Genomic DNA, 11814 nt, shown 5'->3' on the forward strand with positions numbered 1-11814 from the left:
TCAACCGCTGCATGACCGATGTGTGTGAACGCAGCCTAAAAGATTTTCTTGGCAGGGACAGACATGTCCAAATGTGATGATAATGAATTAACTTGGAGTAACGGCCTGTGAGCTAATTGTTTGCACCTGACCTGGAGCATGGGGATCATAAAGGCTTCCTGTGGAAGGTTCATCACATGCTCAGTTGGGTTTCTCTTTGCTGGAGCTGGTTCTGCTATGGGGAAATTGGGGTTAGTTGCCCTGATGGGGTGCAGGATTCAAGGTCCTAGTGTGCCTGTGCTTAATTCTAAGCATTCTGCAATGAGGTAATGTGGATGAAATACTGAGGTGGTAGTTCGGTCTTTTTATGATCTACTTTAATATTTCATCTAATCTGATCTCTTCCAGGTTCTCACTTCTGTGCGTTCTGTTTATCTTGTCTGATGCTATAAAGACAATGGATTTTTCAGGTAAATGGCCAACGTTGTGTAGAAATGCAACTGCACGCTCAGGGTATGTGCACACGTCAGGATTTTCTAGCAGAAATTTCCTGACAAAACCGGACACTTCTGCCAGAAATCCACATGCGTGTTTTTTTTTTTTTTTTTTTTTTTTTTTTTGCGTTTTTTTTTCCCAATGCATAGAATAGCGGGGAAAAACGTGAAAAATCTGCAAAACTAATGAACATGCTGCATGGTTTGGTGTGTGTGTTTTTTTTTTTTTTTTTTGCGGGAAAAAAACACGTGCACAAATTGCAGAATGCATTCTAAATGATAGGATGCGTGTGTCTGCAGTTTGTAGTGCGTTTTTATCGCGAAAACCTGAACGTGTGCACATACCCTCAAGGTGTTTTTCTGGGGTGGATTTTCTCCTTAGTTTTGTTCCTCCTCGTTGCAAAGCGTGAAGTCCACGACAGTCTTCAGCATGTGATATTGAAATGTTGCAAGCTTTTAAAATCTGCTTGAAAGGAGATTATATATATATATATATATATATATATATATATATATATATATATATATATATATATATATTTCTCTTCCATTGCTAGTAGTATATTGCAGTGGTGTAACTGGAGTCTGATGGGACACTGATGCAAAACTTGGCCCCGTGCTGCCCACCTACCTCTTCCTGGTATATGTCCCTGTTCTGCTGCTGTTATGTATTTTAAAGGGGTGGGGGCTACACACCTACCCCACTCTTAACGTGTGACTGCTATGGGTGATGCATGGCATTGCTGGCCACTGACTGTGTATTGCAGGTCCAGCATGTGCCATGTGATAACAGAACAAAATCCCTGAGATTGAAATGTGACTTGCAGCAATGTCACTACTGTTAGGCCTCATTCAAATGTCCATGTTTTACATGGATACAAGTGCCCATTATAGTCTATGGTGCTGTTAACATGTCTGTTATTTCCAGTATCTTGGGTTAAAAGTGCCAAAGTCTAATGAATTTGGGGGATGGGGGAGCCACATATATCACGCAGCTGACTTCCATATGCTGTCTGTATGTAAAGACTCACTCCCATCAGTCTTTATATTAATATATTGCAATCATCCGATTATACAGCACTGTGTACTTACAATTGCTCATTTTGCCTTTCTACCCAGTCAACTATCTTTTTTCTCTGCTTCACTTAGAAATGGAAGTCTTTTTCCTTGCAGGCGTCCATATTCATCTTCAACCCCTGACCATCTGCAACCCCCCCAAACTTTTGCAGTGACTCATGCAGGGAAAATGGATTTTCCGTTTCTACATGGAGCTTAGAAGTCAGGTTTTTAACCCTCTCATGCCATGCGGCTCATGACGTATCTCCCCCTTTGATTTTGGGTCCGGCGCCGAGCCCTCATCTTTCCTGGCACATGTCAGCTGTTTTGAACAGCTGACATGTGCCTAGAACAGCCACGGGTGGAATCTTAATGCACCCATGCTCTTAACCCGCTAAATGCTGCTGTCAAACGTGGACTGCAGCATTTAATATGCATTTCTGAAATCACTCCTATCGGTGACCTGTCGTGTGATCGGGGGTCACTGATGGATTGGCATAACAACGAGAGATCTCCTGCAGACCTCTATGGTTGTCACTGCCGGATTACTATGAGCTGTGGCCAGTGCTCATAGCAAGTGAGATATTCTGCTACATACAGGCAATGATCAGATCACCTGTATGTAGCAGAGGCGATCGGGTTATGGCAGCTTCTTGTCACCCATGGAGACTGCTAAAGCCTGCCGAAAGTTTAAAAAAAAAAAGTTAAAAGTTCAAATCTCCCTTCTTTCACCCCATTCACAAAAAGAGAAAAAAAAAAATCAACCATACACATTTAGTATCGCTGTCTTCAGAATTGCTCGATCTATGAATATATATTTAAAAAAAAAAAGAGAAATTATTAACCTGATCGATAAACAGTATAGCGAAAAGAGGGGTGGGGGGAGTTAAACACCAAAATTACGTTTTGAGTCGCTGCGACATTGCATTAAAATTCAATAATGGGAGATCAAAAGATCGTATCTTCACCAAAATTATATCAATCAAACGTCAGCTCCGCACAGACAAAAATAAGCCTTTACCCAACCTGAGATCCAAAAAAAAGTAGACGCTATGGGTCTTGGAAAATGATGCAAATTGTTTTTGTTTTGTTTTTCCTGTTTGAGTACACAGAAAAAACAACCTGTGGTGGTCAAAAGTAAAACTCGTCCCACAAAAAACAAGACCTCACATGGCCATATTGACGGAAAAATAGTTATGGCTCTGGGGAAGAAGGGGAGCGAAAAACAAAAAGGGCAAGGTCTCAAAGGGGTTAATATACTGCGTTCATATTATCATTGTACTTAAAATTGCTCATTTTGCCTCTTTACACAGTTAATTCTTCCCTCTGCTCCATGTAGCAACAGGTTTTTTTTTTTTGTTTGTATTCTAGGTACCATTTATTGTCTGGAGGATGAGATTCTAATAAAGAAACCTAAAGATGTTCAACAGCTCGAATGGCAGAAACTCCATGTTGTAGGTAGGTAATTATAAATGTTCTAAAAAAAAATGTTTGTTTTTTTTTTGTTTTTTTCATTGAAAATATATGCATTAAATTGAGCAAGAAAAAAAAAATTAAGGGGGGGATTTAACCTTTTCAAGCTCAATTCCTTGTTTGTGTCTTAAGCCATGCAATCATACTAAAGAGTTGCAAGTGAGAACATTCTTGGCAGGTCAACTTGGTGTAGGTCCACCCTGTCATCGTCATGGAAAAGTGATCTCAACCAACCTTTATACCTGCTGCTCATACGCAATAATTATGCATGCTCTCATAATGGGAAGAAATGCTATATGGCACTCCTAATAGAGCTGGTGCACCAGTAGGCTGTCCAGGCATATAAAGCACTGTGGGGGGAGGGAGGGAGACACTCAAAATTGACAAATGGTGGCATAGTTTCTTTCATTGTTATAGTTAAGGCATCATGGACACAACAGAGTATACAATAGCTTGGATCAGCCAGGGCCCCCCATAATCACACAGGGGGATACTCTACACCCACCTTATGTCTAGCGTTAAGTGTTTGCATATGTTCTACCGGGGTAGGTCTTGGATTTTTTTTTTTTTTTTTTTTTTTTTATTGCGCATTCACTAATATTTAAACATTTAACTGAACAGATTCTTCAGGATTTGAAGTGGATGCCTGTCACCTCTCGCCTCATGGCAGCTTGTTGACTATCCCTGAAACATGTGTGAATCATGAGGTACTGCTACCACTATACTAAAGCATGTCTTGCAGCCGTCATATTCTGGTGAATGTACAGCAGAAATTCCAGTGTAATACAGACTCCTCAAATGAGTCCATTGGAATAACCCTAAATTGCTTGGTAACATGATTCGGACTCAGTTTGGCCATGACTTACACCAGTAATACAGATGCTAAAACACAACTGCCTGAGTCATTAGTCCATCTTCTTGAGTGTGTTGAGGTCTTCCTATTAAAGGGAGTCTGTCATCCCAAAAATCGTATGATAAGGCCACCGGCATCAAGGGCTTATCTACAACATTCTGTAATGCTGTAGAATAAGCCCCTGATGTAACCTGAAAGGTAAGAAAAACCGGTTATATTATACTCGCCCAGGGGCGGTCCCTCTGCGGTCTGGCGCCTCCTATCTTCATGCGATCACGTCCTCTTCTTGTCTTCCTGCTTCGGCGCAGGCGCCGGGAAAGTTCAGTGTCAGAATGCTGTAGATGAGCCCCTGATGTCGGTGGCCATCTCATATGATTTTTGGGGTGACAGACTCCCTCTAATAATGTGATCATGATTTTTCAGTTGAGCTAATTCAACAAGTAACTTTTTTTTTTTTTTTTTTTTTTTTTTCTTTTAGACCGGAAAACGTGTTGCCCATATATCCTTGTATGAGCATATGCGTAATAAGACTGTTTACCAAGTATCTTGCAATGGTGACCAGGCCGACTCTGACTACATGACGCCAATTATCACATGTACAAAGGACTACATTATGGTAAACTGATCTTTTTCTTTTTCCCATCCCTTGGTATTGATGAGATATAAACTGAGCTGGTACTACTGGGAAATGTCCAAGTTCTGACAAATATTCCCAATGCTCGGGTGGGGTATTTGCTGGTTGAACTTCTATGGCATATGTAACACCCCAGGTAATCGGTTGTTGGTGATATTGCCTTCCCTTTGGGGAGGGTGATATCATGCTTGGAGGCAAGGAGGACTCTCTCTTTAACAGGTAAGCATCTACATTCAACACATTCTGAATCCAGACCAGAAGGGGGAGCTCTGAACCCAGATTCAGGGAAGCTTCCCCAACTTTGTTTCTGGTCAATCTGTTGGAGGGAGAGATGGAAGGACGTCGAACACAGTGGGGTCGAGCAGCCACATGGGAGCTGCAGCCCCTGGAAAAGGAGAGAACCTGAAAGGTTGGATTGTAGTGGGGCTTGAGAGGAAAGGAGCACAGTGAAAGAGAAATGGTGACCGGACACCGCCAGAGCGCAGAAACCGGGCATCAGGAGCCTGTGATCGTGTTGTACTCCAGGACACCCGACAGAACCAGAGGGCATAGGATTGCACATTAATTGCCCACACAAAGTCTGAGGTGAAGCAGTAACCTGAGATCCCGGGTCATGAGAGACCCTATAAAATGTCTCACACTGCCCACCGTACAGACATCTGTCTCAGGACAAGAGAGAGGGGACTTTTCCAGCTGGCACAAATAGGAAAGGCTTACAGACCTCACCTGGGAAAGGGATCCCCCCCCCCCATTGCCTCAAAGCTGGCCGGACCACAGCTACCCCTACACTTGATATCCTGGACTGAGGCTGACTGCTACCATCAGTAAACCCAGTAAAGACTGGAAACCTGTGTCCTCCGTTCCTTTCTATACCATCCACCACACCATCTGTGCCATACACCTTGGGATCCCTGGGGACGCCGCTTCACCATCTTGCTGCATAACATCACCCCAGAGGACCCCTTTAAGAAGCGTCGGTCCCTACTGACCAAAAACTACAGGTGGTGTCATGAACAAACTTTATTACAAATCCCATAAAAGACCTTTCCCTTAAACATGGGCACCCAGGGCCACGGACCAGGTTGCTGCCACCGTGACATCCCCTTTGAGCTGACCGGTACAGAGTACCCCCCACGGCCCTGGTGGGCAACTCGTATATAACTCAGTCTCCTTCTAAATTTAAGTCTGCTTTAAGTTGGTGTTCCATTATATCCTAAACTTAATGTCAAACTACACTTTCTTCTAGGCAACGATACCAAGGACGCTGACTGGCTTTGATGATGAGGTAGGGTTTGTGGGTGTTGGAACTGCATTACCTAACCATCTATTAAAAGACCGCTAAATATGTTCCAGTTGGGAGTCATTTAATAGCCTGCTCACACTGGCATACTGTGCTTCCAATAAAATAGAAACAAGTAATATTTCAGTGCAAGTAGGCTGCCATTGTTCTTGGCAGTCCAGTCTTGTTTAAACAGGACGTTATGCTGCCGAGAACAATTCTTTGGTTCAGAACTTCACCCAACAAATTATTTTAAGTGATCAGGAGCATGTTTAAACTGCAGGTTTGTGAAATGAGCTTTCCTAGAAATGCTTTTTCACAATCTTGAGTTGAAAATGGCCCCTTACATTGCAACACCTAGCCATGACTGGTGCCAATGCTGCCTAATGCTTCCATCACTAAAAATTGAGATTAGCCAGGATCTCAGTATCTGAAAAGTACAGTACACATTTCAAAAACTAAATCGGATCTAAAGATGTATGGATGTTTGACCCTTGATCTGGACAACCTGTAATGTCTCGTACTGTAAGTAGTGAGAAACTGGCAAAAGGAGTAATATTCTGAGGCCACCACCTATAGACATTTCCTTCTTGCAGGTTGGCACTCATGCACCTATTATCACTTTCATTTGCACCAAACAGTTGACACTTGTTCCCAATTGCATATGCTTCTAAAACTGGACAGACTGAACCATGATGCTTTAATGTTCTACTGCCCCTCCCAAAGAAAAGTGCTCCTTAACTTTGGAGATGTGCAGATAGCCCGTACAGTTATTGGCTTATAAATGGACCTACACTAACTAAAAATCTAACTGTATCTTGTAGATAATCAGTACACCATCTCCAGCATCATCATGGACCATTGGAATTCATAATGGCACACTCGTAAAAGTCAATGTGGCAGCTGCTAGTGCTTATGGATATACCCTGACAAGTGATAGAAATTTCTTAATGATTCGTACTAGATTCGATGCCTTTGGAATCCAAGAAGTAACTGTAAGTCTAATACGAGTTAGTAAAATCATGCCATTTCATTCAAGTCACTGACTGTTCTAAATTCTCAGTTTCGAGGTCAAAAGTTCTACCGTGGAAATGTCTCGCTGATCCAGGAGAGGCGCAACCCAAAGATAACCATTGATGTGAAAATTATTTGTGCTAGAGGTAATGGGCTACCCTACTTTCTATATTTTATTCCATGACTGGTGATGGGTCTACAGATATTTTTACACTCCTTTCCTCCTCCTACCCCCTTCACGGGTGTAACTTTGGCCCTATAGAAATACAAGCTGCACACTTAATGTCCATCTTATGACCTAGGACCTCCAACTTGCAATAGAACACACATGACTCTGTGGATTCCTCATTTTGATGGTTATCTCCAGCACATTGCTATTTCTGACCAAGACATTCCCTTGACCACCTCTGCACTTCAACAACAAGGCATCACCCTAGACCCTACAAATGGTGTCCAGATGAACATTGCTCTAACTAAACTGCAGGTACTGTAAAATGAGACGGTCACTAGTAGCGATACTTGATAAATCTTATTAACCTCTCACATTTCTGCAGTCTACAACCTTCCCTGGAGGAATATCTTATCGCTTACCATCTCTAACACTGACCTTTATTATTGATGAGCTGAATGTACCAATGACATTGAGTCCTGAGTGTCTTGTCGAAAACACCAGTAGTCCTCGTAAGTAAAAGGCTCAAGCAGTCTGTAAATCTGATACTAATGGCTTAAAAATAACTACTACTTTCTAACTAGGAATGGCTGTATGCACAAGAGATGGTTTCATGCAGATTGAAGTCTTTGCATCAAACACAAGACCCAGTTTGGATTTAAACACTGTCACTCTAAGGGACACTACGTGCCGGCCACAGGACCGGACCAACAGCAGAATCTTCTTTAAGTTTCCTTTAAGTAGCTGTGGAACTACAAAACAGGTAAAATGTGGATCAGAAGACTTGCTACATCTGGCTAGTTGTTGGTGAAACTGTCCCACCAAAGGTATGGAGGGAGGACATGTACAAATCTCTAGTCAAACAGTAATTTGCCCATAATGTATGGACATTCAGTCATTGTCATGGGCTTTCTCCCCACCATTTGTTTCTAAAATGGGCACACTAGAACTGACTTGCTAAACTATCCAGCATTCAATTATGGGTAGGAAACCTGTCTGTGTAAACCTTTATGCCCCGATTGACTTGCTCAGTTATCTTTATCTTGTGGTGGTTATGCCATTTATTGCACATGCTGTTCATGGCTCTTGCATACAGTAAAAAGTTAAACTCTATCGTGGAAAACATTAACTTGTAACTTTTAGTATGTAGCTGGAAGACTCTTCTATGAAAATGAAGTCAGTGCCCTATGGAAGAATTTTCCACCAAGGAGTATTTCAAGAGACAGTGAATTAAGGTATTGTCTAGAGATCATTGACAATTTTGGCTTACAAACGTTGACATGGTACATCACATTTCTGCCAAGTGGATTAGCGCTGGGCAAAAGTTTATCTGCAAAAGCCATGCCTACTCAAAACACTGCAAACTTTGTTTTCAACAGAGAGACTGTCTGGTGTTTCTATAATGGATCTGACTTGAAAACTATTAATGCGAATGTAGTCACTCTACCACCCCCAATTTCCACCAGAAATGATGGCCCTCTTCTACTTGTGATCGATATCTACCCAGGTATGACACTAGAGAGGAGCACCTTTTGCATAGTACACTTGTAGCACAAACCAACAACTATCTTTCTTTTGAAGATCTTTCTTACCAGAGACCCTACAGTGAAGATCAATATCCTGTTGTGAAGGTCTTGCGTGATCCAATCTACTTAGAAGTGCAGGTTTTGAATCGCAATGATCCTAACATTGAGCTGGTCTTGGATGACTGCTGGGCAACCATGTCTCAAGATGCAAATGCTTTACCCCAGTGGAATGTTATAGTTGATGGGTAAGTAAATCAGATACAATTGACTGTCTAAAGGCCTAAATTTCTTGACCACCGTAAGATCTACTCAAGACCCGAAGTATTAATGAGAATATAGAAGTGGTGGCAGGATGTATCCAACACCGCTTGGCCCGGTGTTGGAACTTGTAATGTATTATAATGCCTCTTCAAGCTCTGCTCTTGGCTCTCTGGGGAAAATTTAGTTTTCCTTTCACAACCCTGAATTTTTTTCCCCCTCTTAGTTGCCAAGAAAGTCAGGACCACTATCTCACCATCTTTCATCCTGTTGATGTTACTGTGCCAAAAGCTACACACCGCAAACGGTTTGAAGTAAAGACCTTTGCTTTCATGCAGGGTGGGGAACTATCAATCAATTTGGTAAGTATTTGGCTAAAGACTTACACAAAAATCACTTGGAGAATTGTCACTTGTCCTACACTTATGGCCCTCGTTAAGACCTTATTAATCTGTAGCTATTGTTCATAGGTCTACTTTCACTGCAGTGCCATTATATGTAACATCAATTCTCCTGACTCTCCACTCTGCAATAAGAGGTGTTTTGCAGCCAGGAGAAGAAGGGGTATGTGTTCTAACAATTAATCACGACCCAGATCTTGCACCTAAAAGATACTGACCAATCCTTTTTTCTTTTAGATGAACTCTTCCTAAACAGACACTCAAACTTGGCCAGCCTTCCCGGTCCTGTAATGCTGGTGGATTCTGAGCCTTCACTGAGTCTTGATGGTAAGATTTTTGCCCTGCTGTTTGTCCTAATTTCTTAATTCAGACAGTAAAACTCTTCTATTCTATTCCTTCTAGATGAGCAAGATGTTGTTAAGCAAGTGACTATTGGAGTACTGCCGGCCTTTGCTCTGGTTGCTGTGATTGTTCTAGTAGCTTTGTTGATTCACTTCCGACAGAAATTAAAGTCTTAAATTAAAGGGCTGTTTTTGTTATGTTACAACAATTACTTTTTTAATTGTGATTTGTCTACATGGGGGGGGGAACTTTAGATTTTGAGGTGGAGATGGTCTCCTCTCTCCCCAATTAAGTGCCATGAACTGTTTAATAGTCAGGGCCTAGGAGTTGAGGAGCAAACTGAAATTGCCAGGATAATCTTAGAATGTTGGTGTCTACTGATCGGGTTCTTGGGGAAAGGTAAAATACATCTGTCAGTAGCTCACTTGCTTCAGTTGACTAGATGCAGGAAGGGTTGGCGTGACTGGTGTTTAGAGACATGCTGACTCGCTAATAAGTTGCATCCACATTTTGGGTACAATTAGCGGCACTGAGACAAGGACACTTTAGCCTTAGTCACACCAGTATCTGTCACCAGTGGCTTTTTTTTTTTTTTTTGCCGAAATTAGGAACTTGCAAGGGAAACTATATTGAAAGAATAACACCAGTCCTGTGTTTTGGCATAAAAACACTTGTGTGACAGGCAAAACAGACAATCGGTGGCTGTGCCAGACTAACATCACACGCTTCTGAATGGCATCTAGATCTGCAAACAGACCTTGTTTTGCAATTCCCAGTGGTGTCTGGAGTTCTGTGGGCCCTGATGTAAAACTTTAAAAGGGTGGTTGCATATAAGGGCTCTTGTAACGACCCCTGTCCTGGTGCGATTCTCACTACAACACATATAAAACCCTGAGCCCTCCACAAGTCTGGAAATCTCAGACTTGAAGTGGCAAAATTAATGGAGTGGGATTAACAAGGAGCTGCCCCTGACTACCTGTGTAATTGGGGTGTATGGAGCCCGTGACGATAGATATTTTGTAGTCGGTGGGCCCTGCTAATTAAACTGGCCGGGTATCCTCTGCAACTGCATTCATTAATCCCACTCAATTACTGAGATTTACAATGACCAGGAAAAGTTATAAAACTCTGAACTTGCTAATGTATATTTGGGCATGTGGTTCTCAATGGTTGACACTTTTCTCCCTCCCCTTCAGCTTTGACATCGGGACCTCCATTTTGCAGTTCCCTTCCCCCTCGAAATATAACTTATAAAGTTAAATCCAAGACCTCACTCCTGTTTAGTCAGAAATATATAGGCAGGCTTAGACAAATATTGAGAGCTAGATGGGTCTTAATCGGGGAGAGTCACAATAAGTATGGACTAATAAAACCCTAAAATTCCCTGCCAGTGGAGGTTGGCACTAGGCTCAGTTTCTACAGTGCAGCACTCCTACATGGCATCTCTCCCTTGAGACCCTAATATATGCCTAGCATAAGGTGTGTAGAACCGGTGCCATCCCAAATACCACCCTTAAGTGATCAAAATGGAGCTCAGACTGTGTTCTAGCCAGTGCAGAAACCACCTTGGATGCAGAAGGCTGTAAAAGCCAGTATCCGGATAGAAGAAACAAAATATGAGAGGTGGTGGTCAAGTGGAAGAGGTTAAGAACAAAGTACACTAAGTTGCCATGGTTATGCTGCCAGTATAACCACATCTGCAGTGCTTATTGTGCACCTTTTGCCATCCTAACTTCTAGGCCTGGAGGCTAGCCGGTCACATGATGTCGATGTCACCGCAGGTCCTCTGTCTTTCAGGTCCTGCAGGATGGTTGATAGTCTGCTGGGTCCATTCTGCACCAAGACACTCACCCAGAAGGGTGTAAAATGCAAAGAAGGTAAAGTACAACTGATTAGGGCGCTCAGACCAAGACACACTTGTTTTAGATAGGAAAGAAACTTCTTTACTTGGTCATTATCTCCTCCTCACAAAGCTTTTCAGCGGTGAATCCACCTTCATCAGGTGTTAACCGGTCTTGGTCTGAGTGCCTTTAATCCGCCATACTTTTCCTTCTTAGTATCAGGATAGAAGGCAATGGGAGAAAAAAAATGTGAGACTACTGGTAGGATCACTATAAATGGCAAATGTAAAATCACTGTTCAGAATCAGGGTGGAGAGTCACTTTAAAGTGTAAATTTCATTTCAGGAGAACTTGCAGCACCTAGCCTCTTCTCCTCCCAGCTTCTGTAATAGGAAAATCTGAGTTTACTGCATACATACTTTACCCACTAAAAGGAATTGGTCACCAGGTTTTTTTACAACCCAAACTATTTTACACTTGCATGTATTTAACTAA

The 11814-nt window shown here is 42.2% G+C and overlaps 1 protein-coding gene across 1 annotated transcript; it reads left to right on the forward strand.

Annotated features, from left to right (window-relative positions):
• Positions 1–389: 389 nt before the first annotated feature.
• Positions 390–9654, forward strand: ZP2 (zona pellucida glycoprotein 2). Its single transcript, XM_069735404.1, has 17 exons — positions 390–449; positions 2901–2987; positions 3624–3709; positions 4334–4471; positions 5736–5774; positions 6593–6763; positions 6832–6928; positions 7085–7266; positions 7337–7463; positions 7536–7714; positions 8095–8186; positions 8331–8458; positions 8533–8722; positions 8962–9097; positions 9206–9299; positions 9374–9463; positions 9539–9654. The coding sequence occupies exons 1-17, from the start codon at positions 437–439 to the stop codon at positions 9652–9654; spliced, it is 1965 nt and encodes a 654-aa protein (XP_069591505.1). The 5' UTR covers positions 390–436.
• Positions 9655–11814: the final 2160 nt, after the last annotated feature.

This window comes from Ranitomeya imitator, chromosome 7 (genome assembly GCF_032444005.1).
Source record: "Ranitomeya imitator isolate aRanImi1 chromosome 7, aRanImi1.pri, whole genome shotgun sequence".
Lineage (NCBI taxonomy): Eukaryota > Metazoa > Chordata > Amphibia > Anura > Dendrobatidae > Ranitomeya > Ranitomeya imitator.

Excerpts from the sequence above, each read along its gene's own strand:
- ZP2 (XM_069735404.1), top strand. Across the intron at positions 4,472-5,735 it reads GTACAAAGGACTACATTATG|GCAACGATACCAAGGACGCT; the intron begins GTAAACTGATCT and ends ACTTTCTTCTAG. Across the intron at positions 6,929-7,084 it reads GAAAATTATTTGTGCTAGAG|GACCTCCAACTTGCAATAGA; the intron begins GTAATGGGCTAC and ends CTTATGACCTAG.